Genomic DNA, 27,821 nt, shown 5'->3' with positions numbered 1-27,821 from the left:
AGAATCAAGTCTGAGCTCTTTGAAGATGTTCTTTTTCACATGATGTGATGGTATCGTTAGCCCTGTGTGTGTCAGCCGTCACAGACGTGTATCGGCCCTTACGGCCCCACATAGTCTGGACGTAGACGCATCCGTTTTGCGCGCTGCTCTTCTGACTTCTCTGACATGCCCAGAGCAGGGAGGGAGAAAGTAGAGATCCCTATGAAACGAAGTTGTCAGCCATTCTGTTGAGTTTCATAGAATGTGAGGCGAAACAAGAATAGCGTACAGCTGTTTCCTCCCTGACACAGAGGGAGGCAGATGAAGAGCAAAAGAGAGGAAGAGGGAGGAGAGAGAGAGAAAGAGAGAGAGTGCTCTCCGCTCTGTGATGTGCACTGATGTAGCTGCAGCTCTAGGTCAAACGCTGCCAGTGTTTTGTGTTCATCTTCGTCTCGTCTCCCCGGTGCTCCTCTAAATTATTCACAGCCTGAAGATGTGCGATGTGGCTGCCTCCTCCCTTCCTCTCTCCTCCTTCCCTTTACACTGCTCTCTATCTCTCTTTCTCTGTTTCCCATCCCTTCCTCTGTCTCTCATGTGACTGCTTGTGTCAGAGGCAATGAACAGAAGTTTCTCCTCGCAAGCTGGTTAATCCCCCCTGTCCCATCCCGCATCCACTCATCTACCATCAACCACCCACCTTTCATCACTGACTCCATCTCTCACACTCCTCCTTTCATCCCCGCTTGTCCCTCGCTTGCCTCTCCTGGCTGCCAGACTAGAGCCAGCCGCTTCTTTTTTTAAGGGGGAGGCTGCCAGCTGTTAGCATCAACTGCGTGGTAGCTCCTTCACTGTCTCTCACTTCATAGTAGGGGTCGGGCTGACAGGGTGTTTTTATCCTCTGTTGCTGTTTTTTTTTCTCTCGCCTCAACTCTTTAATGACTTTGTGCACATTTTATCTAGCCGAGTTGAGAGATAAACCCCAAGCGCGCACCAAATCCTCAGGCCAGTCGATGGCACTGATTAAAGATGTGCCCGTCAGTCATTTCACCTTTAACAGACTGCCGGTCCTGTGAAAATGGAGGGAGCTGCTAGAAACCAAGGACATGGTGGGGCTCGGGCTAGGCCATATGATGATATACACTGTAAGGCCATCAGAGATTTTATCATACTGTTTATTAGGGTTGGGAAAAAAATCTATTCCCCTATGTGTCGCGATTTATGTTTTTATGATTTTGTAACAACATTTTTAGAGCCTGAATCAAAATAATTGCTTAATTTGAGTCTATGCGGAGGTAGGTTTATTGTTGTAGTCTGAGCAATGTGACGCCATATCAAGAAAAACAAAGCCAATGCAAGCCGACGAGAGAGCGCAGAAAATGGCCGAGGATCCGGGTTCTGTGTGGATACGACCTGCAGCCTCACATTTTAAATCCAAAGTGGTAAACACTACACATCCAGTAAAGTATGGAAACACTTTGGGTTTCACACGTTACTGAAAAAAGCAGAGCTAGACATCACGGCTAAAGCCGCATGCTAACTCATGTTAACATTATCGTATTGCGGTAACGTGCGGTTAAGCCACCTGTCGCATCTCTGTGGTCAAAGTCAAATCGGCGGAGGCTACAACTGTAGAGCAGCCATATATTGACATTTATGTTAATTCAAACGGCCCCAATGGAGCTGACCTTGGATGTATAAAGAGAACGGAGCTGACGGGAGAGCTAGCGACGGACTTGGCGAAGTTAGCGGAAGCAACAAAAATCGCAATAAATCACAAAATCGAATCGCAATACTTAAAATTCAATACATATTGAAACGCCAGCCCTACTGTGGTATATATCCCTTTATTGAGTTTCTTAAATATTTAATATATCACAATATATACTGATAATGTAACATAAAATTGAATTTACAGTGATAGAAAGAGAGTAAGATTTGATCCATATCGCCTGCCCCGAGGTGGAGTGCAGCCAAACACACAGGCAGGACTGTACCTCTGTGTCTGAATGTGTGAGCTTATAAAACCTCCTGCTTTTGTAACAGATTATTATTGTCATGTTAACTAGGAAGATGCGAGCATTAAATCCTGTTTGGACAGCAGGGGCTGGAGGATGAGGTGTGCCCCTCGTGGCCACCTGAGTAGAGAGCCGAGCAGAGAGAGAGCAGTTGAATCCAGTTCCAGCCGTTGCCACAGGACACTCATTTGTAATTCTGTACCCTGCCTATAATAACGTTTGATCATTGCAGAGGGGGGACAGGAGGTACAAGGCGGGGGAAGGGAGCAGAGGCTTTCTCCCTCTCTCTTCGCTCCCCCTCCCCAAAACCCCCTGCCCGCCCTCTCGCAATTGCTGTCACCCAGTATGAATGCCCCCTCTGGCCCGATGACAAGTCTAGCGTGAAACGCTTGGCTGCCCCCTGAAATTAGCAGTAGAGCCCCCCGGCGGCACATGCTTCTCATGACCAGCACACAGTGGGCCGCCGCCAGATTCTTTTCATTATGGTGGCCTGCCAGCCCCCTGACTCTACCTCCTTCTGCCTCTTCCTCCCTCTCCTCCTCCTCCCCCCTGTGCGTCGGCCAGAGCTCAGTAAACAGCATCTGTAGTGCTCATCACATTACTGTCGTAGGGAAGAGAAGGAAGGAGTGAGCCAAGTTATTTCTGTGCATCTAAGTGTCTTTATGTGTGCATACAGGGTGTGATAGTATGTATATGCATGCATATGTGTGTACATGTTTCTGTGTGTTGGCTTGACAGGATTAGTGAGAGAGAGAGAGCTAGTAGTAGCAGCACAGAGAGTGAGAAAGAGCGAGAGAGAGGAGGGGAGTAGCAGTACAGAGCGATGCCTGGAGGCTCAATCTGTTCCTCACTGAGCTACATCAGTGTTAGAGACGGCGGCTCGGGCCGCGGGGAAGCCTCCACTCGCTCCATCAAACTGTCAGGCAGCCAGCGGAGCTGCACAGGGAGACTCTCAGCTGCCCCCGGGGCCAGTTCAAGTCAACATCCCATTTCCTTGCCTCCTCGCCTAATTTCTCCTACGCCCCGACTTAAATTTCCAATGCCCAGTGTCTGCCGCTGCAGCTCAGCAGCACCGGGCTCGGGGCCATGTCAAAGCACTGGGTGGTGCTGAGAGTTGTGCATGTGCGTGTGTGTGTGTGGGTTCACCTCTGAAGTCGAGATAGCGAGCTAGTTACAGTCACACGGTCAGCAGAGACAAGAAGAAGCCAAAGGGAGCTTTATGAAAGACGAGGCGTGGAAAAAAAACATAAATCAGTGGGTTTTTTTCTCTCTTAACTATATCCCCATTTTTCTTCCATGACTATATTCATAACACAGTTGTGTATTCCCTGTCCCTCCAGGTTTCTGGCAGTTTTTCTTCTTTCTCTCTGAGCTGAATAAATGCTCCCCGTTCCCTCGTACATCTGCCATTACTGTCTGTTTTTCCCTCGCCAAACTCCCAGGGATCACACCAGCAGCCCAGTCGGCTCTGTCGCTCCCCCAGCGAGTGCTGAAAGCAAAGGTTGAGGGATTTCTCGTTGGACAGGACAAGGCGGTCCTTTAATTTAGTGAAGAAGGGGGACAGCTCTTCAAGTTTACCCCCACCACTATCACCATCAATCTGTCCGTGCACCCCCCCTCCACCTCTTCCTCCTCGACCTCACCACATACTTTGCATGGAAGTGAAACGGAGCGCTGCCAGGTCTCAGTGCTGTTTACATGGACTCTGGGTAATGTTAAAGTCTGCTTAGTTTGGCCCCAGGTCAGGACTATATCTTTCCTCACCCCGTCTTGATTTACATGGCCCCCGCTGACTCTTCCCTTAAGTGTGTCAGCTCTGAACCAGAGGCCTCTGTGTGTCTGGCTAATGCAAAGAGCATTTCTCTGAGCTTGTCTTCTTCAATCCTCCTCCACTCTCATTCTCTCTCCGTCCTCTTTTCAATGGGCCTCTGTGAAAAGGAGCTTTTGCTGAAGCCGTCTCTCTGTTTGCACAGCCAACTCCGAGGTCCTGAGCTCAAATATGGTTTTACGTGAGAGCCTGTCTAGGCCTCTTCTGCTGGTCGATATTATTTCTACCCGGCAGAGCTTTTTCTCTCAATCTCATTCCCCCGTGGAGCCTACATCTTCACTGGGATCAATACTTTCCTAATCCAGAGCTCCTAGGCTGACCCAGGGTAATCAGCTGACTTCCCATGCTGCCTGCTGGGGAGGTCAAGGGTCAAATGGCTGTATAGATTTGATCCTGTGATCAAATCACTTTGCTAGGTGGTGCTTTCAGATACAGCTAGTGGAGTCAAGAGCAATCACTTGATTCTTTTCTCTCTGTGCTTGAGAGTTAAATGCAGCGGTGCTATGTGATCCTTGTAAACCCTAATATTAAGACGGCAGCACCGCTCAAGTACCTAAAGCTTTTTTTAGTTAAGGTGCCTGAAACTGTAAGGTTATCTGAATCATCCAAAGATACTTCTTTCTTTATATGACTACTCTGATGTCATTCCAACCCCCAGACACACACACACACCACCTCCTCAGCTTTGTGACTCATGGCTTTCTAAATTTGTTTCAGAGGTGAGGACATAAAAGCGTGCAACAAAACATCCTGTTGATAAATTACGGAAGTTCAAGTAAGACTTCACCTGTCACCACGAGGCCAAAGAGACCTTCAGATATCCCGCTGATGTTTTAGTCCTGGCAGGAGGTCCCGCAGTGGACCCCAAGCTCTGGCTTCCACGCCCCATCAGAGTGGCCACGGCGCCCGCGTCCCCACACCTCATCCCAGCATCCGCAGGAGGGAAATTGCGGGAGGAAATTGGTGTTGTTCCACTAGTATCCGACACTGCTTTGGTCCTCGACTATCTAAATGGACCATTACCCCCTCTGTGTGCTCTCACTCTAGGAGATCTGATTTTGTCAGTACTCTCTCCCTTACAATCAGGAGCATGTCAGTAAATGTCCCCGGAGAGATGTCTTCTAAATTGAAGCAATTTCTCTCGTCAGTATCAAGATGTCAAATTTTTTTTGCATTGTTGGCTTGTCACCAACAAGGGATCAAGTACTGCCGCTGTCTCAATGTTCAATCAGAGTCTTTGTGGCCCTTCTTCAATTTGTACATGCAGCGTCATTTTTTTTATTCTCACTTATCAAGTTTTTAATTTAAGACATCCGATCACTGGTGCAACAATGTGAATATTTTTAGGAATCAAGATGTAGCCACATCCCAAACTGCTCTATTCACTTTAAAAGTCAGTGCAACATTGTTTTCGAGTGCCATGAATGGAGAACAGTTTGAAACTTGTGAATAATGTGAAATCGGCAGACAGTTGTTTGTTACTTCTGCACTTAACATTTCATATTTCATACTTTATAATTAGGGCTGTCAAAGGTAACGCGATAACGCCAATTCGTTTTAACACCACTAATTTCTTTAACGCAATAACGGAACTTGTGATATTTAGGTTGTAGCCGGCTCAGTTTTAAAGCTAGAGTGAAAGATACTGGTATCATTTGAAACTGAAAAATGCCCACTTTATGATAATCACATGCAGTTTTGGGGAAGTCATAGTCAAGTCAGCACACTGACACACTGACAGCTGTTGTTGTCTCTTGGGCTGCAGTTTGCCATGTTATGATTTGAGCATATTTTTATGCTAAATGTAGTACCTGTGAGGGTTTCTGGACAATATTTGTCGTTGTTTTGTGTTGTTAATTAATTTCTAATAATATATATATACATACATTTGCATAAAGCATATTAGCCCCCTCCCATGTTGATAAGAGAATTAAATGCTTGACAAATCTCCCTTTAAGGTACATTTTGAACAGATAAAAAATGTGTGATTAATTTGCGGTTAATCAATTAACTTCGGACAGTCATGCGATTAATCGTGATTAAATATTTGAATCGATCGACAGCCCTACATACTTTACAACATAGTCCAGTGGCAACACTTCTTACAATGACAGCCAGACATGCTTTCGTCACAAATCGTATTATCAAAGCATAAATACTTTTATGCGTATGCTCTCTTTTTTTGCTTTTATACATTTTATTTATTACTTTACTTATTTTGAGTAGGAACCAACAGTGGCAGTCGAATGCCAGCAGCTCAGGAAACGCTTGTTTTGCCCATTTTTTCTAGATTTCTTGCAGCAAGTACAGGGTTGCGATCAGTATTCAGGCAGACAGTCGTTGACGCCGTGCCAGCATTTGCGTCGCCGGGCGAGTTCCTCCTCTTCTCCGCTCTCTGTCTCTGAGGCAGAATTCATGGCAGACTGTCCTCCGAGTGTGACAAGTGGAACTGTGTGATTAATTTGGCCAGTCGTTTTAATGTGCTCCGGGATGCGCAACGCTTATTGTCTTCCCCTTGCACGTCTATCGGAATCTGCCAGAGAAAATGTCCGGGAGGATCGAGACATCCATCCTTCCCTCCCACTCTCTGGTTTTTTTTTTCCCCTCTTGCTCCTCTTTCCTCAGCCCTGCCTCATTTCAGGGCTGAGCTACAGGGTCGTCATGGGGGCCAGCCCAGGTCGAGGCCTGGCTCCAGTCAGGGCCGCTGGCGGAATAAATCTCCTGTCTCTGAAGTGTTGAAAGCTGTGTAAATGTCAAACGCATCCGTCTGATGTGCCGGCTGAGGGGAGGGAGGGTTGGAGAGGAGGTGGGATGCTAGGAGGGAGGGTTGTGGATGAGCCATCCGCCGGAGCTGGTCCCCTGTTACCCTTCGTAGCTGGCGGTTGCCAGGTGCAGATGTTGCTGCTTGCTCCCTGCCTCTGTAGAGCAAGCCAGTTTTTATTTTTTTTTATTTATTTATTTTTTGGTGTGTTTGGTTTGTGAACATCTACGAGAGACACAAACCACTAGGGTCTTGGCTCCTGTCAACAGCTTAGTGAGCTGCATATCTCTCCGATTTTAACAAAGTCCCTTCTGACCACCAGACGTGCTGTTTAGGGAGGTTTCTGTTTGGGGTTGTGGCTTTGCATTTACACCATTTGGTTTTCTTGTATAGCGTTGCTGAAAATCTTTTACCCTGTGTAGATATTCAAGGAAGCACAGGGTCCTCTTCTCACACCCTCGCACTCACAAACAGGAGCCAATCTTTTACTTTCACAGGTTCTTTTCTTTGACTCGACCAAGTGTAATAGCCCAACAGGGCAATCACATACAATACTGACAAAAACTGCTCTAACACTCCCTCCATCCGTCCATCCCTTCCTCTCTATAGCATCCCCCCTGCCTGCTCTTACTGTTGTTTTGTTCCCCCTTCCCACCTGCCTCTCTGCCCCCTGCCGCGCTGTGTCTCTCTCCGTCTCTGTCTGAGCCCTAGCTAGTATTCCTCTTTACGCTACGCTGCAGCGCATGCTTCTTGTAAAAGGATGAGCCCCATGCTGTGCTCTTTTGATATTATTTTTCCTCCTCGCCAGCTCCAGCCTTGTGAGGCCTCATCTCTAGTGTCATGGCTACTGCTGCAACAACAAGGCCGAGCACGCACCCAGGGAATAGACCGAGCCAGTTGTTCGTCTCCGTCACCGAGGGTTTAAACCCGTCCCCAGTGATGGAGAGGAACTCGCAACCGCTGTGAGATAGAAGTCATCTGTTCAGTTGCATGCTAAGAATTCATTTACACCAGTTTTCTGTAGGGATGCACCGATCCAACTTTTTCAGTTCCGATATTGTTAACAATACCTGGGCTTTGGGTATTGGCCGATACAGAGTACCGATCCCATACCAGTGTTTAATTAATAAGCTGTATGCCTCACTGTGTGGAAGTGACAGGGATCATTCCTTTATGTGTAAAGAAACATCAGGCTTGACTTCAATATTGCTTTCCTAACCTTTGTAAAACAAAATGTAACAAAGAAATACATAGATAGATTAATCATTATTTATTATTAAATAATAAATTGTACACCAACAACTTGGTAAAAAATCTTCGAAATGAAAAGGAATTACGATTCAAGTGTAAACCTTTTTAACGTGGCAACAAATTGGTCAAAATTTAAACGGGAATTAAAATTCCAGCATATAATATATAAAGTATATAGACGTAGAACTGAGTAGCTCGACCCAATTGTCACCGATATCCTATCCAGCTTTTTGAGTCAGTATTTGCCCAATATCCGATCCGGTATCGGTATCGGCGCATCCCTTGTTTCCTGGGGATGGGGCGAAGTTGGAGATCGGATCAATTTTGCTTTTATTAGGATACGTAGATGGATCAAGATGGACAGAGATATTGTTTTGAATGGGATTCCTTGTTCACCACCAGAGTGGTGAACAAATGGTTGGTGATTATAGGTTGTGATGTGCCCCTAACAAGCAGTATAGAAATGGCTGACAATTAATTTGTCTGGAATCCGTAGTCTGAATGGGGAGTTGATTGACAAGAAGCCTAAGCCACTTTCTCTTCCTAATGCCCTGCACTCTCTAATGAAGGTCTTGACAGGCAGAAGCTCAGAAAATAGGGTTTGCAAACATTCCCCAAGAGAAAAGAGGACATAGAAATGTGGCCAATATTTAACATTTTCTGGTTAATACTAAAGTTTTATTTTCTCATTAACTATTATGGCCCATTTTTCTGTATTTTAAAGCAAAATTATTTTATAAATGTGGAACAAAGAAAACACATTGAACATATTTTCGTATTGCATTTCATATATTTATCTAATATATATAACCACACTTTCAACCTATTTTACAGAAGCAAAATACAATTTTCTCAGGGACATTTTCTGCAGTATTGTGAGGCACTCTTCCTTTGCTTTCACACTTATTTTTCTTTATTCTCACTGACAGCCTCTGGAATCATAAACAGCAATCACTTCACAAGTAGAAAGCCTCATATTGAACACATCCTTTTACTGTATTTATCCCGTAGCGGGTGTATGTTCTTGTGTAGGAATGCTTCATATGAACAATAGGAGCTGAGGCATTTCTTGACGCTGTTATTCTGCAGATAGAGATGCAAACACAACAATAAACCTTCCCAGGGGGTTGAGCCACAATGTTTTTCACTTAAAGCTTCTGCCAGCAAGGACTCCTGCTGTATCCCTTGTCTTTGCAGAGCAGGATGAATCACGGGGCATAGAAGCACCCCACCACCCCCACACACACACACGCACACACACGCACACACACGCACACACACACACACACACACACACACACACACACACACACACACACACACACACTTTCCTCTCCTGAGAGATCTTGGCCACTGAGCCCTTGCACTGATTACTCTCGTTACTTAATTATACATTTGGACCCACCGCACTCGCAACAAAGGGCCGCTGTGCCTCCATTGACCCAGCTCCCTCCTCATTGTGCCCGGCTCTGAAAGGGAGTCAAACAAAATAAAGAGGGTCCACTTAAATATGTTGCCACAGGGACTTAATTGACAGGTTGAAGGCAGTTTTTCACTGGGGGCCCTCTCCCTCTCTATATGTGGCTCTTCGCTTGAATTGGTCTGCTCCTCATGGATCCTGCTGTGAGGTCCAGTGGGACTGGCCTGCTGCTCGACCACTCCTGTTTCCACAACTTCACTATCTATTGTCCTGGGGAAGAGAGTAACCAACCAAGAGCGTTTAGCATTTAGCGACAATTGAATGTGAGAAACGGAAGCAAGGATCATGTGGGTTAGATTTAAGTTAAGAATTACCTTGAAAATTCAAGTTTCAGTATTGCAAGTGACAGGATGGCATGTGTGTTATATGTACTGAACAGAAAATCAAGCATCTAATGTAAGCAAGGATTTTTTACTTTACTTTTAAAGGAGACTCTATGGAAGAATCAGATATTGCTTGTTAACAGTGACACCTGTGGCCGTCAGCGTCCTGTTGAGCGAAAACAGTGAGGCAACACACACAAGACTGAACGTGATTCACATCTAAAACCACAATATCACTATATATTTCACACGCTAATGTTAGCTTACCTGTCCAATAGGAATTTTGCCAGCTGGGGTTCCGTTTTTATACCATAAAGCCAAACAAAGGTCCTTCCATGAATCGAAAGCCCGGCCGATGTTGATACTAGTCCCCCCCCCCCACCCCCCTTCCCACCCCCGCCCAACATGCTTCACAGGCTTCACTTGATATAACTTTGATTTTTTTGTGCTTCCGTGGAGTTTGTGTTGGAGTCTGAGTTGGGTGGTGGCTGGTTGTTTGTTGGCGTTAGCGGACTCCATTTCTAACCAAACGTTAGCTACATGTATAGTTGCACACAGTTAGCCCCAAGGCGGAGCTGGAGAAAGTAAATATGTCCCGCGTTCTTCCCATTAAAAGCAGTGTACAGGCTGGTAGAGGAAACCCAGAAAGGTCTCATTTTTTAGGTTAGGTTACAACCTGTTCACACATTGGCAATGAAAAACGAAAAAAAAAAAGTTTATATATTGTAAAAACTTACATACAGTCCCTTTAACAACATGAATACAATTTCCAGTATCAAGGCCTTTACACACCGGGGATGTGACGAATAAACGACACGAAAATGAAAAATACATTATATTTACTATATATGTCTAGGGCTTTTATTGTGAAAGGTAAAAACGGAAGTAGTGGATCTGGTCTGCGCTACCTTTGTCAAGGTTGAAAGGAGTAATGAAGTTTGGTTCAGACTACACAGCCTCCATGTTGTTGTTTCATAAATTTCCACACAACATGATTGGTTGATGCCTTTATTCGCGATGCGAAAGCTCCGAAAAATCGACTTTGTTCAGAAAAGAGTACGCCACTTTTTCACTGAATATTATTCATGTTTTGTGTAAAAGTACTCATGACAAAAACAACATTTCGAAAAAACATATTGACGTGCAAATTAATCACACGTAAAAAGCACTGCTGGTGTGTAGTCTGAGTCTGATAATGTTTTATTTTTTTGCTATAAAAAGAGTTTTCTGCCTGTCTATGACGGGAATGAAAGGCTCAGGTGCTTAGTATCTGCAGTATTCTCCTGTTTTTCACTTACAAGGACTTTTTTTCTCTTGTTATTTGTATGGCTGCACCTCTTCTCAAGATATTTGAGCCTCATCACTTCGTATTTGAATGGTGAAATGACTTGTGAAATTTGAAGTGTTGAAGAAAAACCTATTTCACTTTTTTGACTGAATAGAAGGGGATTTGGCCTTTGGCCGTGCTAGACAAGGCGTATTTCAGAGTACAACCTCTCTTGTTATTTAGTTCCTTTATGCCGGTAGAAGTCTGACATAAAAATTAAAGACTGGTTTGACAAAGGCGGATTTGAAAAACCACACTTAATAGACACTGTGTTTGAGAATTCAGAGAGTCTAAGCTCTCTGTGTCCTTGAGATACTATCGGCCAATTTTAAAGCACTCTTAAAAGGTTAAATGACAAGCTGCAGCTGAATGCAAAGTTATTGAACAGGCTCTTTATAATAGAACCCAGTGTATGGTATTATTCGTTTTTCATCTTTTGTAAATTTACAGCATTGAATTTGCAACAGAAACACCAGAATGGAGTTCAGTGCGGCTGTGCCGCTTTTGAAGCATGAAAAAGTCTCTCAGACTAGCACCCTCTCCTTTCCCTCTTCATCCTCTGCCGTTTGCACTGAAAGCTGTCAGTGAATGAGAGGTTGCACACAAAAATAACATCTGCACTGATTATGGGCTACTGGGGGGAGCCAAATGAATAATTCCTTATATTTCCTGTGTCTGTCTCTTTTCTGTTGCAGTGTGACAGCGAGAGTGACATTGACGACAAGGTAAGACTGCTTTTCCTGTGTTTATTCACCCACCACATGAAGTGGCTGAGAGTCGTGAATAACAAATTTGAGCCCTCAACTAAAGAAGGGAAACAGTCATAGTGTGTTGTTGGCGAAAAAAGATGAGGTGTAAAAGACGCTCTGCCGGTCCCAACACTGTTGATCATGTGCGTCTTACAGAGCTACAAAGTGACAAGGAAAATGCAGTACAGGAAGAAGCTGTTTTCCTGTGTTAGTTTTCAGTTTTGCGGTGTAAAAAAAACATGGCATCTATTATTTTTGGAGCACTTTACGCCTGAATATGTCTTAAAGGAACAGCGTGTAGCATTTCGAGGGATTTATTATTTATCTTTAGTTTTCATTAGTGTATGATCACTTGAAACTAAGAATCCTTGTGTTTCCGTTAGCTTAGAATGAGCCTTTCATATCTACATAGGGAGCGAGTCCTCTTCACGGATTCCGCCATGTTGCTCCACCATGTTTCTACAGTAGCCCAGAACGGATAAAACCAAACACTGGCTCTAAAGAGAGCCTTTCACCATTTTTAGTTAACTTAAGGCCACCGTAGTTCTTCGTCACACTTGTGAAACTGAGGTAACGTAAGCCACAGAGGTCAAAACCGTGGTACCGCCAGCCGCCGTCTGACTTCCGTTGCTCCTAAAGTAGTGTTATTATGGTAAGGATTGCCTCTGAGCGAGGCGAACGGTGTTCCAACAGTTAAGCAATGGAGTGAGCGAAGGGGTTCTCAGTTGGTTGCAATCTGCAACCACACCGCTAGATGCTGCCAAATTCTACACACTGTACCTTTAAATAGGCCTTCTAGCCTAGATCATAGCATACGCTACATATAGTAAGCTTTAGAATTCTTATCGCATGGCACATACCACCTCTATCTGCTTGTTTCTTTTATATACGATGCATGATTGGGAGCATTTCTATTGCCTCTGCACGGCTCTCAACATGGCGATGGATGAGCCGGCGACACGCTGTTAACGGTGCTAACAGCGCTAACAGTGAAAACAAAGGCCAATGTGCTGACAGAGCTAACAGTGTTAACCTGAGGGGGAACCGGAGAGTGGTTGCTACACTTCCGCGATGTCCGACGGCGTTATCAGCTGTAACCGCCGTATGAGCGCAGTGCAGAGTGGCGCCCATGAGCTAGCCAGTGGGGCACGCTCACATAAACTAAGATGCACTAAAAGGTGCATGCGGCCAGCCTGGCAATGTCAACAAAACACGGAGAAGCTTAAATTACAACACACACAGAGGGAGCGAGACTTCATTCTCTGCTCAGGTAGACATTACTCCTCTATATCCTTACATAGGAAATAGTTGTTTGATGCTATATTAATGCTCTGAATATCGTATAGAGCACCTTTAACATATGAGAGTTTTGCAATGATGATTATGTTCCAGTCACAGAACTACATTCCTATTTTTCTCAAAAAATGTAGATACAATTTTGGAAACAGAGAAGGGTTGTTCAACGAAGGTGTCTCTGTTCCTTAACGTAATCAAAGATGGCAGCCAGAAATGATAGCTGCTCACTTGTGCAGTTTCCATTTTTGCTTGGGTGAAGTAATGTCACCTCATGGGACAGTCTTTGAGGTTTATGAACATTTCTACAAAAGTTAGTTTTACTGACAGTGGCGAAATGTGAATTTAATCTTAATTTTCCTTCAAAAGCCTCAAATGTAAACAAGGAAAACGAAAAACCGGAGCTATGGCGTTATCAGCAACTTGGTGAGCTTAAAAAAATGATATATTATTTTAGCAGTGATGTCATCAAGTTTTAACCATTTGACAATTTGACAGATGTAGCCTATCAGTTTCACTTCTGTGTATTTGTTTATCGCAGACTTGGAGGTGGTTGTCTGATGGCAGCCACCTGGTTACAAGATGAAACGCCTTTGGGGAGCCTCACGCATTCTAATTCCTCCACAGTTTAGCAATTACTCCCTGGTAAATGAATGAGATAGCATGCCTAATCTCCTGTAAGCCTAGCTCCCAGTTCTGTGGAAATGTCTGCTGCTCTCCCCATAAATAATACATTGATAGTAGGCCCAATTTGCATTAACTGTAGCCTGGCAAGTCAATAGGCTTTTATCTCTTCATTGAAGCGAGAAGGAACCGAGGGCGCTAGCTAGTTGACACGACAGAAAGACGTAGCGGGCCTGTCACTCTCCATACGGCTCCCTGGCATCACTGTGGGGGGGCAGAGAGGGAAGTAAAGTAGAGAGAAGCTCTCACAGTGTTTCCTTTTCAGGGTTTTGTTTTCCTTCCTGCTCCACCAGTTCCTTGAGACTTGTAACAGTTCTATATAGTGTCACAAATTTTGACATTTAATATATAAAAGTTTGATACTACGATACTAAACAACACTACTAAAAGAGAGAGAAGAGAAAAAACAAGCATTGTTCAGGCGGTTTCATAGAAACTCAGCGGTGTTGCCGTGTTGTCGGTTAGGTGTCTTCCTCTGTCTGTTCAGAAAACAGCTCCATATTTGGCGCTTGGCACCAGTTGTGTTTGCCAGTTTAGGTGGGCCTGGATGCAGTTCAAGACACGGTGGACTATCAGACATTGCTGCAAAGCTTTCAGCCGTCTGATTGTTGAATTTTGTACCAATTACTACACAGTCCACTGTCAAGAGCCAGACTGCAGCTTCGCCTGGTCAGGCTTTTCTCTTCTCATGCACTTGTCATCAGTATGGCACGAAGTGCTATGTTAGCTTGCCAAACAGTGCTGGTTCATTAAAATTTATACTGAATTCAATCTATGAAAAAGACTCATTTTACTAATGTGACTGCAACTTACTGTGCACCCACACGGTGAGAAACATACTCAATGGACAGGATGTGAAAAACAAACAAATATGATATCTATATATATATATATATATATATATATATATATACACACCGATCAGCCATAACATTAAGACCCCTGACAGGTGAAGTGAATAACATTGACTATCTCGTTACAATGGCACCTGGCAGTGGGGGGGATATATTAGACAGAAAGTGAACATTTTGAACTTTGAACTTTGTGTTGGAAGCAGAAAAAAATGGGTAAGCGTCAGGATGTGAGCGACTTTGACAAAGGCCAAATTGTGATGGCTAGACTACTGGGTCAGAGCATCTCCAAAACTGCAGCTCTTGTGGGATGTTCCCGGTCTGCAGTGGTCAGGACCTATATATTTGTGTTTCAGGTAGATCAGGAGCAGTGTTTTTGTGGGGGGAGAGTTACTCATTGACTTTGGGCTTTGTAACTTTGCAGACCTTTTACATGAACAAAAAAACTATATAATATACTAAAGGAAAGGGAAAAAGCACAAAAGCATAATAGGCCCTCTTTAATGTGAATCCCATTGGCAGCAAAATAATAAAACGCAAATGTAAAAATATAATCATGAGCAAGAAAGTTGTTCTGCTATCTTGGCTTCAATGTGGAAAACTATTGATTCTCACTCCTAGATCCTCTACTTGCTTTTTCATGTCTCTTCAAGCTTTGGTCTCAGTTCTTAGTTTTCATTCTCACTTCTAAAGTTCTGACTCTCGAGTCTTTTTTATGATGTTTGGGTGTGCTTGGTGCTTAAAGGAGAGGTACACATTTTTTACAAGTCTATCTTAAAACAAGGCTGACATGCCCATATGTACATTGAGCCATTACAACAACTCCTTCAATGTACATATGGGCATGTCAGTAGTGTTTTAAGATAGACTTAAAAATGTGAACCTCTCCTTTAAAGGTCACTCAAGAAGAAATGAATACAGGTCTGTAAAGGGACTTGTTTTCATAATATATGTTACATTACTAACATAGAGAATGAATATAAATAGCAACATGTAATGGGAAAGCGACGTTGAAAGACATGAACCTTACATACATACATGGACGATGAATGTAAAATCCTAACTCCTTTAACTCCATTATGATATGAAAAGCAATACCAAACCTTTCATTACATAGAGCAATAATAAGAACTTAACCTGACCCGCCAGATGGTTTGTTACAAAGAACCATCTGAGAAGCCGTCATTGGAAAGTGTTTGGAAAAGGGCAGGCAGTTTCAAAACATACTTGGCAGGTGACTGGATGAACCGGTCAATCAAACTCAGCCGGTCAGACTCGGAAGAAGAGTGAATGAATGTTTTCCATCGAGAAAAGCCTTCAGTGCCGTTCTTTGCTCTTTTTTAATGAAGAACTACTCTCCAGTTCTGATATACAGTAACTGATGCTATTGCAGCATCTATGCTAACCTCTTAAGGAGCCGCCACTGTTGTTTACAACAAACAGTCATCTCTCTGTGTCGCCTCACACACCTACTGTGCGTTCCAATACCCATACTACCATACTATTTAGTATGCCAGAAAAGGATTAGTAGTATGTCAAATGCAGTACGCCAAAAATACCAGGATGTGCTACTACATCCGCTCGCATTTTGCAGTATGTAAGTCAGCATGCTTTTCTGGCTATTCTGACTGTATATGCATACTGCATGCAACAGTTTGTACTTTGTAAGGGCAGCTGCAGTATGTACTAAAAGTTAAAACTATGCGATTAGGAATGCACCTCTAAAATACGCCCGTAGCTGCCAGTAGCTCCTCACAGGACTCTGATTGGTCCATGATCTGGCTTGCCAGACGCAAACACATTTCTTGAAGCCTGACCAGGTGGATTTTCGTGTGACATGTGATCCTGCGGTTCTTGTGTGATCTTGTGATTTCCAGCTACCATGCAAGGTTAATAAGAACCTGTGTCATGCCCAACATAGCAACCCATCAACATAGTCACATTGAAAGCTTATAATCGCAGTAAGAGGCCCAAAGGTAAGTACTGATATTTTCCATTGTTCCAGTGATGGTAATGTTGCATTCCCAGGAGCAGAGGTTTTGAACAAAGAAAAGCTTTCATTCGTGGCCAACAGGAAATGTAAATGTATGACAGCATAATTCCAAAACAGGTTTCAGTGTAATCATTGAAAATACACTGTTGATGTACAAGAGTGCTCGAAGAAAAGAACATCTGGATAAAGGCTAAAGCAGTGCGGACCTTTTCATTTCTTAGAAACACATATTATAATCAAGTTGATGATAACAGTTGCGAATCATCCGTAGCAAATTGCTGAGGATAGAAGAAGATTCACTGACAGGCCATCACCAAAAGCAGAAAAAAAGGCCCGATGGTGTAGAAATTGGGTTCCATGAGGAGAAAGACAAACACTGTCATTTGTAATTGCCCGCTCTCAGGATAACTCGACAGCGATAATTTTCTGCAACGTTTTTGCTGAAACAGGTGCCAGCTCCTCCCGTATCTTTCCAACGAAAACAAAGCCTCCTTTCACATCAGATTACCAGCCACCTGAACACCCACATTGTCAGGATTTCACAGATTAACTTAATTAGAATATTGCTTCCAGGTGTGCCCCCAGGGTGCAATCAGTTACACTGTATTTTGAACAAAACTGACGAGTTGCTGCCACAGCAAAGTCAGTTTAGATTGCCGCACCTTGCGAAGCTCACTTTCATCATAGAGATGGCATGCAGTGATGTGTTTCCCGAACGTGTCAGACTTGAATTCTTCTGAGATTGGTCGGGTCACCTCCGGTTCAGGGCTGCCAGGGGGGTCTTTATGTAGATTGGCCCAGCCTTGGAGAAACAAGCAATCAGAATCTGGGCATTGTGTTCTCGCCGCTGGCTTTTCTTCTTGTAAGGCCTGTCATCTGATCTCCGAGATTCCACGATGTTTGACGATGACAAGAATTCAGTTTTCCTTTAAAAAAAAATATATATAACAGCCTTGACCTTGAATAGCTTCACTTGTGTCTGCACCCTGGAGGGGAAAAAGGCACATAATTGAGGCTTCTGTATGGATAATTAACAGTCTTTACTGTTATTTGGCATAACCATGCTAAATCAGATGGTAATGAAGGAGCTAACCACATGTTGGGTAAATCGCCTGGCAATACAGGGACTAAGTGTGTTTGAGGCTGTGCTATGGAACCGGGGACGTCATCGATTCTTTATTCTTGATCCAAATACTTTGAGCCATTAAATGATGTGTCGGTGTGACTGATGAAACGCCCCAGAACACGCGTCAGCTGTTTCACAAAAGATGTGTTGAATGAATGGTTGTTCTTGTGTAACGATGACATCTGTGATAACAAAACGTCACGAGGACAGCGTTTGATATGAATGTGAATGAGATTTGACATACATCCTAGTTAAAGTTTTATTTGGCTCATTAGGGTCAGCTTCATGATTTAATTTTGTGAGAATTGTTTCAATAGTTCATTGGTTCTTATTTTTTAGTTTATTACTCATTTGTTGCTGTAACATACTTATCTGGTAAACTTATCTTCAAGCAATATGGTGACAATTGGACAAGAACTTGTTAAGACTTCCAGATTTCACAATCAGTGTCCCTAACACCAGGTCTTATTCAGTGTCCTTTCAGCTGCTATAAATGTTGAAAATCCATCCCCACCCCTCCCTGCTCCACCTGTAATCTATGAACCATCCAACGCTGTCAACCTCTGACATGTCTGAGATACTCCAAGTCAAGACGGTCATTTTCTTTCATTGGAGCGGCAGAGGAAGAAATAGAGCGGGATTCATCCCTCCTCAGTTTGTCCATGCACTCTCCTGAAGTGTCATCCTATCTCCATTAGGACCCACTTTCCCATCCTCGCTGGCTCCTCCAATTTCCTCCGTATTCTTTCTCCCGTGCAAATAATACAGTGGCTGTCTGTCTGTGTGCCGAACGTTAGCATGAGCCGCTTATATCCTCTGCAGCCCTTAACACGGCGGCCTCGTGTCAGGTGTGTCTCACCGCCGCCGCCGCCGCCATCACCATAGCCACGGCGGAGGACACCCAGGTCGGCTAATTCTATTTGGTCCTATTTGCCGAGCAGTCACTCAGCAGAAAGTGTATCTGTCTCCGGGGGAGTCTCCAAGGACCATTACCACATCCTGTCTATGAGCTCTTTTATGGCTCCGGTGTACTCATCTGCCAGGGCAGCGCTCCAGCTCTGATTGACACATTAATTCCTTCTCTACCCCCTTATCTTCCTGCTGTGTGCAGAATGAATGCCATATCACCGCGTCGGAGCGTCTCTACCGGCTTATCAGTAATGGCTCGTCAGCTAGTGGTATCCTCCCAGCTGATGTATTGGGAGGGAGGGGGTACGTTCGGAAGTTAGCAGTGCACCCGCAATGAAAAACAAGCATGCTGTGGGGATTTCAAACATATCCGTTAACACCATCTTTCCACTTTTTCTTTAAATTCTCATCCTCCTGGTATTTCTTCTTTTATTATTTACTGGCCGCTCTCTATGCGTCATTACCAGTGTTGTCAGATTTTACCTCTCCCCCTCTGTCGCCATCTTGGAAAAAGGAAAACGGCAATGGTAATATATATTCATGTAGGTATGTTCCCCCTCCCCAACCCCCCGCTGCTCTGCGAGATCCAGATTGGTCTCCGAGAGTCATCACATTCAATAACAAACAGGCCACCCACCAGGCCGCTGACAACCTTAACGTTTTTTTATGGACGGGGAAAAATGGACCGGCTTAATGCTTCGACACAAGTGATCATCCGTCCTCATCTCTTTAATGAAATTAGATTAAGTGCACCTGGGAAAGAGCTGAGAAAGCAGAATGCCCCGCCACCTCCTTTAATCTAAAACCAATTTGCCAGTAATATTCCTTTCCCCCCCAGCTTGGGATTCGCCGGCCCCGATTCAAAACGGAGGAGGAACGAGATGAGACCAGAGCTGACTGGTTGCATTCAGCTCCCCACAGGCACTGTGAAATTAGAACTGACACCGGCAACACAGGCCTTAATATGGAGATGTCATTTTTCTCCTCTTGCTTTTGTCTTTCTCTCTCTGCCTCCCTCCCTCTTTCTCTTTCTCCTTTTTCTCTCACTCAGTTCCTTCTATTCACTACGCTTTTCACTTTGTGACTAAGCCTGGAAGTGAAACAAAACAGAAAAGGGGGGAAATGAGAAGATATATAACTTTAGAAAAACTAGGGCTGTCAAAGTTAACACAATAACGCATTAACATAAATTTGTTTTAATGCCACTAATTTCTTTAACGCATTAACGCAACTTGCGATTTTTAGGTTGTAGTGGGCTTAATTTAAAAGCTAGAGTGAAGATACTATTATATAAAACTAGAAATCCTAAGGAATCCATTGATACCAACCATGTCATACTAGCTTGTTGGGAAAGAGGCTAAATAACGCTCCAAATATCGCTAAATTTTGGTGAGGACAAACTCTCATGGTCATTTTCAAAGGGGTCCCTTGACCTCTGACCTCAAGATATGTGAATGAAAATGGGTTCTATGATACCCACGACTCTCACCTTTACAGACATGCCCACTTTATGGTAATCACATGCAGTTTTGGGGCAAGTCATAGTCAAGTCAGCACACTGACACACTGACAGCTGTTGTTGCCTGTTGGGCTGCAGTTTGCCATGTTATGGTTTGAGCATATTTTATGCTAAACGCAGTACCTGTGAGGGTTTATGGACAATATTTGTCATAGTTTTGTGTTGTTAATTGATTTCCAGTAATAAATATATACATACATTTGCATAAAGCAGCATATTTACCCTCTCCCATGTTGATAAGAGTATTAAATACTTGACAAATCTCCCTTTAAGGTACACTTTGAACAGATAAAAATGTGCAATTAATTTGCTATTAATAGTGATTAACTATTTTAATAAATTCACCGCCCTAGTTTGAATGTAAGGCCTCCAGTAAGTTTAAAGGTTAAGGTTAAGATTAGAGTTAAGTCATCATCAACTTTTTAGATGATGACTTGTAGCTTTGTAGATTGGCCTGAAATAAACATCTCATGATGTTCCTCCACATCTAGCTATTACAATGAACCTGGAAACATTTATCTCTTTAATTTCTATTGAGCTGTTTGCAACATGCTCTCATTTCTGGTCAGCTCCAAGTCATGTGTGCTCTGCAGGCTAATGTTTTTATTCTTTTGCTTCTCGTGGTTGTCAAGAGATACATCTGTTGTGCATTTAGAAGCACAAGTATGCGGTGATCAGGGAGCACAATTGGATTTGTCTCTGAAGTGAAGACCTTTAGTCCTATGTGATGTGTGTTTATGTGCGAGCTCGGAGGGGAAGTGAGTGTAAGGGCACGCTCAGCGGTGAAACCCAGCCCCAGTGCATGTTGGGAAGAAGAGGCGTGATGACAGAGGAAAACTTGGAGCTTCTGCAGGGCCCGCCAGCAGACACGGCCAACTGACATCGGCAAAGACGGCTTGTCACTAGCAATGCATGTCATGCGGCGACGCAGGGACAGTTAACATGGCTGTGGCGTCATTGATGTGGCACCCAATAGCCTGGTCCAGATTCTTTCTTAAAGGTTAGCACTGATGTTGGCATGGCGGATGAAAATAGAAGGGCTTTGGCAAGCAAAACCACGCCAGCCACTCAGAGCAGGGGAGGTGTGAAAACATAACATGGCATCAAGACTGGAATCTTCTTTCACTCGCTGCCTCCTCTCCCTGAAGTTTGTTTGTGTTGGCAGAGAGTGTTAATAGAACAAATAGTCGTCCCTTTGTTCTGTTAAAATCATAACGCACACCCAACCCTCTGTCTTCGAAACACCAGAGCTCTGCTAGCGCTTTGAGAAAATCCTGTCACCACTCAGCCATGTTCAACAGCTTGTGATCATTGTTATTGAGGGACTTATTGTTGCCCCGATGAACACCAGGTTTGGCTGTGTGTTTTTCCTCCACCTCAACCAGATCCGTTTTTAGAGCTGGTTTTCCCCTCAAACACTATTTTTCCCACCTGAGAGCCCTGGTTCTGTAATAGGAGAGGTTTCAGCGACGGCCAGGTGAAACGCTCGATTGCACAATTTTCTGCTCGAGATCTCGTCAGTTGAATGATATAGTGATAGAGAAAGCATGGCATGACATATCAAAGTGTGAAGTATTACACCAGCCGCAGTACCACATTACAGTTAACTGATACTGTATGTATCTGTCGACGAAAACAATTGCACATTTCTTCTCAGTATTTTTTGATGGCTCTGCTGTTAACAAATGATTTTTAGTAGGGCTGTCAAAGTTAACGCAAATTCGTTTTAAGGCCACTAATTTCTTTAACGCATTAATGCAACTTGTGATTTTTAGATTGTAGCTTGATAGAGGGACGATATTGGCATCATATGAATGGAAGGACATTCCATTGGTACCAACCATGTCGGATGAGGAGAAATAATGTTCCAAACTTACGCAAATGTTTTAAAAACTGGCATGGCCACTTTCAAAGGGGTCTGTATGACCTCTGACCTCAAGATATGTGAGTGAAAATGGGTTCTATGGGTACCCACGAGTCTCCCCTTTACAAACATGCCCACTTTATGATAATCACATGCAGTTTGGGGCAAGTCATAGTCAAGTCAGCACACTGACACACTGACAGCTGTTGTTGCCTGTCGGGCTGCAGTTTGCCATGTTATGATCTGAGCATATTTTTTATGCTAAATGCAGTACCTGTGAGGGTTTCTGGACAATATCCGTCATTGTTTTATGCTGTTAATTGATTTCAAATAATAAATATGCACATACATTTGCATAAATACTTACAAAACTACATACAGTACTACAAACCTTTTTTTGTTTTGAACAGATAAAAAAATTGTGATTAAATCGCAATTGATCATGATTAACTATTGACATTCTTGCAATTGAATATTTTAAGAGATTGACAGCCTTAATTTTTAGTAATCCAAATGGAAGTTCAAATTTCTTTCCTTTAAAACTTAATTTATGAATATTTCCAACATTAGCATGAAATAAGATTACTGTGTAATATTAAGAGGGCCGCAGCTTTTATTGGTTGCATAACGTCATCTAGCTTTCAAAATAATTGGATTGCAGAACATAATATCAAACATAAAACCTGCTTAACCTAATTAACCTGAGGTCACTTAATGCGTAGCATTTCTTTTAATGATGCACTCTTACAGCAGTTAATGTGCATCCACTTAAGAGCAAGTAAAGCATAACACATAGCCCTGGGAGTCATCTCAATTCTCAGTTTTGGGACACAAAGTTAAACAGGCAGCTAAAGCTCAGTGTGTGTCCACTGTGCTCCAAAGCAGCATGGCACAGCATTCATTGTTTTTCAAGTGTTTGAATAACAATCCAAGCACTATATACATTTTTCCACATGAGTAATAAAAGTAAAATTGACTCCATATTGGGTGCAGATGTTCTGTGGAAAAGAGGAAAAAAAGACACAAATGTTTTTGTGTACGTGGATGTAAGATTTGAGTGTTTCTGATCGTGCATAAACATAATGTCTAAGTGGGTTTTTATTCAATAAACATGGTTGGACTGTAATTGCTTACACATTTCTGCTGGCTGGAAATCCAAGACAGACTCTGTGTGCGTTTAGAGCTGGCGCACCAAGACTCATGTCTATCCCAGCCTTGGCTTGTCTGCGCAAGACTTCCTAATGCAAGAGGACTTGCTTTTCCGCCACAACAAATGGCATATGCAATCAGGGATAAATATAGAATTCCCTGTTGTTATTAGGAACCAGTGCCATCGGGGATAATGTTTCCCTAAAGAAGCGTCGCTTCCTTTTAGGCCAGGAATACATCAGCAAATGGAGCTTAGGTCCACTGTGGCTGCGAAAAGAATGTTTAGAGAGCCTCAATTCCCTTCTCAGACAAAGAGGCCAGTCAGCTAAGTAGCACGCTAGTCATACTTTTTTTTTTGTAGAAATTTTATAAGGAAAATCAACACACATTAATCATGAAGTCACTGGTCATTGTTATTTCTTGAGGCTCTGTATTCTGTCTCCAAATATTCCCTACTGAAGCCAAGTTTCACAGCCTCGCGCCTTTGTGGGAAGGATCATCTGCAGCCCTCATAATGGCGATGATGGACAGTGAAGGAAGCGAGCACTGAGCCTGAGCCTCTCTCCCACCCACCGAGAGAAACATACTCCGTCTTTCTTTTGCTAACCACTTGAGCATCTCCAAGTCAATCTAAACACTCAGATGCCTGTGGATGGGCTGGCGACTGCCAGACCTCAAGCCCTGCAGGCCCTCACGTCACTTGGGCTCTGGAGGGAACTTTCCGTGGGCGAGTGTGTATGTGATGTGGAAAGCCGAGAACCCCGGAGAGCACGCTGAGATCAGGCCCAAACACACACAGGGGCCAGCTGCCTTCAATTAAGCCAGAAACCCCAGCCTCTGCAGTTCCTTATGCACAAAACCAGCCCGCTTTGATCTGCGCCAGCCAGGGGAAAAGGTACAGGGCTTGAAAGATTACAGGGAAAAAAATAATTATTGTATCAAAGGGTGCTCCATAAAAGTTAACAGGGGGATTTTTAGGCTCAGGGGGCAGCGGGAAGCAGGTACTAACGACGGCTGTCACTCATGTTCATTTGCCAGTTATTTTCCCTTCGCCTTTTCAGTGAGCTTTAATTAGTGGACACACCTGGTCTCTCTCCGAAGTTAACTGCAGAACTCGACCTGCCACTTTAGTTTTTATGGGCACGGAAGATCAATTGTGAGTCATGCAGGGCACAGTGGCACAACTGAAGCTGATATGCTTGTCAGTTTGGGCTTGACACACAGAAGACGTGCAGCAGCTCTTGGATATGTATGAGGTTCGGAGCCACAGACAGAGACCAGCATTAGAACTGTCCCCCTGCCAAGCACCACAGACGCAGGCGGCATGGGCATCCATTAAATTAATTTGACTTCATTAGTGCGGGCCTGCTAGGCCTGGGGTGCCCACAGAGATGCCAGGGGGGTGGGAGGCAGGGGGGGCGGTGGTTGAGTGGCATCAGCCGCTGTGCTCTGAGGAGAGCGAACACATGGCACTGACAGGCGGAATATGGCCCCAGTTCTTACACCGGGACGGCTGCCAAACAAAGGCAACATGCGTCACTGGCTTTAGGGGAGCTCAATCAACACCCGGTCGGAGCATTAACGCCGTGCGCGCCACGCCACATCAGTGAGGAGGCCGCGGGTCGCCGGGCAGCCCGCAAGTCATGCGTGTGCACACAGTGAATGTGGCAGCGTGATATGATACAGAGACACTGCCAACGGGTTGACCTACTGCCATCACCTTTGTGTCTGCTGCCAGAAACGCTCATGTTATTAAGCTCACATTTAGCTCTTGTTAGTGACTTATTGCAATGATATACAGCATGTGAGCCCTTTTTAAGTAAATCATATTTATTGTTGTTTTGGCATGCTAGGTCGATTCTTCCATGCTTCACTCATATACAGTCCTACAGCATAGTTGTGTTTGTGCTCCACTGGTGTCTTACTGGTGGAAATAAAATCAATTAAATCACAGGCAGGACTGAAGCAGTGCATTGTGTTGGCTAGCGGTGCAAAAACATATTGAAAATATTGAGTATCGCCACATTTTGTGATACTGTATTGATTCTCAAAAACGCTATCAATTTTGAATTAACAGTTTACATGCAAAGATTAACTCAGTCAATACTTTATTTAAATTGCAAAAAGATGCTCCCTCTGTGTATGTGCCCTCTTAAAGGGACTGTTCAAAATTTCTTACACGTATAAATCATTGCGGGTCGGTGTCCCATGCGGCTCGCGTGTGGTTAGACTCCAACACAAACTACACGGAAGCACCAAAACTGCAAAGTTATATCTAGTGAAGCCCGTCTTGCAAAACAGTGTTAACTCTTCCTGCTCCAGCCCCCCGACCGTGGTCAGAAGACACAGGGGAGACCACCGCTTTGTTCTCCAGGGACGGAGTCGATGCTGTACTCTGCTCCTCTGCCTGCTTGCCTTCACTCACACACCGCGCTCGTTCTCAATCGCTATCTCGCTCCACCTCTCACGTGCATGCGCGCACACTACACTCTGCAGAAGAGTTAGTAGGTCTGAGAATATGTAGTGAATGTACAGGGGAAGTTTGTACAGAAATAAATGCTGCAGCTCCTCCAGACCAACAGAGGTTTCCCGTGACTTGTGAAGTGACGGAGCTCCGCAGCGAGAAACGTTATCGTCTCCGACCGGGTGCCGGTGTCTTCCCTGTTCCTTCTGACCACGGTCGGGAGTCTGAAGCAGGAAAACACAGTATCAGCATCGATTCATGGAGAGACCTTCGTCTGGTCTGCTAACATTAATGCAAAGCAGGTGAAATATAGAGTGATATTGTGGTTTTAGCTGACGTGTGTCGCCTCACTGTTTTGAGCGATGCTGGTTCATGTCTATGTAGAGCGAGCACAAGCGCGAGCAACAGGACGCTGACTTTCGTTGACTTATCAGCCACAGGTGTCGCTGTTAACAAGCAATTTCTGATTCTTACGTAGAGTCCCTTTAATTGACATTTTTTATCTGTTCAAAATGTACCTTAAAGGGAGATTTGTCAAGTATTTAATACTCTCATCAACTTGGGAGTGGGCAAATATGCTTACTTTATGCAAATGTATGTATATATTTATTATTGGAAATCAATTTACAACACAAAACAACAACAAATATTGTCCAGAAACCCTCACAGGTACTGCAGTTAACATAAAAAAATATGCTCAAATCATAACATGGCACACTCAAGCCCAACATGCAACAACAGCTGCCAGTGTGGCCAAAACAGCATGTGAGTATCATAAAGTGGGCATGTCTGTAAAGGGGAGACTCGTGGGTACCCATAGAACCCATTTTCATTCAAATATCTTCAGATAAGAAGTCAGGGGAACCCTTTGAAAATTGCCATGCCAGTTTTTCGAGACAAGGTAGTGTGACATGGATGGTAACAATGGATTCTTTAGGTGTTTTAGTTTCATATGATACCAGTATCTTCACTCTAGCTTTACAACTGAGACCCTTGCAACTTAAAACTAATTTGGGTTAACGCGTTATTATCGCGTCAACTTTGACAGCGCTAATCGCGATATATTGAATCGTAACCTCTGTATCATGATACGTACGTGATTCTTGCCAATACACAGCCCTAGTGTTGACAGAATTTCTGTCTGAGACATTTGACATTTATTGACTAAATACTCTCATTCCTAATGGGAAGTAGTGCCAGTTCATCATACACTGTAGATGACTTCTTTGTGTGATTGAGAGTAAATTATATTTCATTGTTAGCTAATAGGCCTGGTTGAAAGTTGATCTTAATCTGTGTTATTTTTTCTGGACTTAAAATCTTTTCAGCATTCAGCCACCAAAAATAACACTACTACAGTATGGAAGGGTCAGACTGAGTGGTTTGGCTTTCTTGTTTTGTTCTTTTTTGTTGTTGTAAGGTTATTTTTTTTGGGGCATTTTTCGCCTTTATTAGACAGATGACAGAGTAGAGGCAGACTGGAATCAGCCAGAATCGAACCCTGGACGTTGTGGTTACCTTACATGGCGTGCGCTGTAACCATTCGGCTACCAAGGAGCTCTGGCTTTCTTTTCATTCTTTCCTTTCAGCTAATGTGAACTCCACCAGTCCATTTAGTGAGGTTACATGCTTTGCCTAACAGCACCTTAACAACATTTCTAACCTGTGACCTCCCATCCCGAGCCTGCCTCTGTAACCTCTGGGCGACGGCTGCCAGCTTGTGGAGCTGACCATAGCTCTGCAGGGAGCGGTGCACCTGATAAATAGAGAAGTGTGGAAATAAATAAATAATGGGAGGCATTAAGTCCGGATAGGACTGGAAGGTAGCCTGAGGGTGGTAAGTGTTCAGCCTGACAGCAGCGAACACTTTGATCAGAGGGCCCCGTCTGAAGATCGCTTCCACATCTGCACAGGGGGAACGAGCTGTAAACTGCCAAGAAGCATTTTAATGACAGTTGGATTATAAAATGAAAGAGGGCTCCAGATGGCAGGCAGTGCAGCGGCTGCGGTTCGGGAGGGGGGGGGACTGTTTAAACTGCTTTTTTATTGATAAAATATGGGGTGAAAAATTGCGCGGAGCTTATTAGGCGTCCCGCTGTGATGTTGCTCAGCTGGCCAAGCTGTTCGCCGTGGCCCCCGTCCAAACATGCCTCCATAAATTTTTAGCAGTACCTTTAAATCTGTAAGATCCCGGCTTGTTAAGTTCACCCTGGCTCCCCAAAACCCCCCACTCCGTATTTGTCCTTTGAAAGACTT

At 43.9% G+C, this 27,821-nt stretch overlaps 1 protein-coding gene across 16 annotated transcripts in view; it reads left to right on the top strand.

Moving 5' to 3' along the window:
• The window catches only part of fbrsl1 (fibrosin-like 1), a 340,229-nt gene that overhangs the window by 218,174 nt on the left and 94,234 nt on the right, over nucleotides 1-27,821 (top strand). For 12 of the 16 annotated variants that reach the window (XM_074637316.1, XM_074637329.1, XM_074637324.1 and 9 more), the window contains one exon: nucleotides 11,660-11,689. The exons of the other annotated variants lie outside the window; for them this stretch is intronic. In XM_074637316.1, the coding sequence (XP_074493417.1) occupies nucleotides 11,660-11,689 (30 nt within the window). The remainder of the gene's footprint in view (nucleotides 1-11,659; nucleotides 11,690-27,821) is intronic. 16 annotated transcript variants of the gene reach the window in all.

The sequence above is a fragment of the Sebastes fasciatus genome, chromosome 6 (assembly GCF_043250625.1).
Source record: "Sebastes fasciatus isolate fSebFas1 chromosome 6, fSebFas1.pri, whole genome shotgun sequence".
Taxonomy (NCBI): Eukaryota; Metazoa; Chordata; class Actinopteri; order Perciformes; family Sebastidae; genus Sebastes; species Sebastes fasciatus.
The sequence above is the reverse complement of the archived record's forward strand: the minus strand, read 5'-3'. Positions and strand labels throughout refer to the sequence as shown.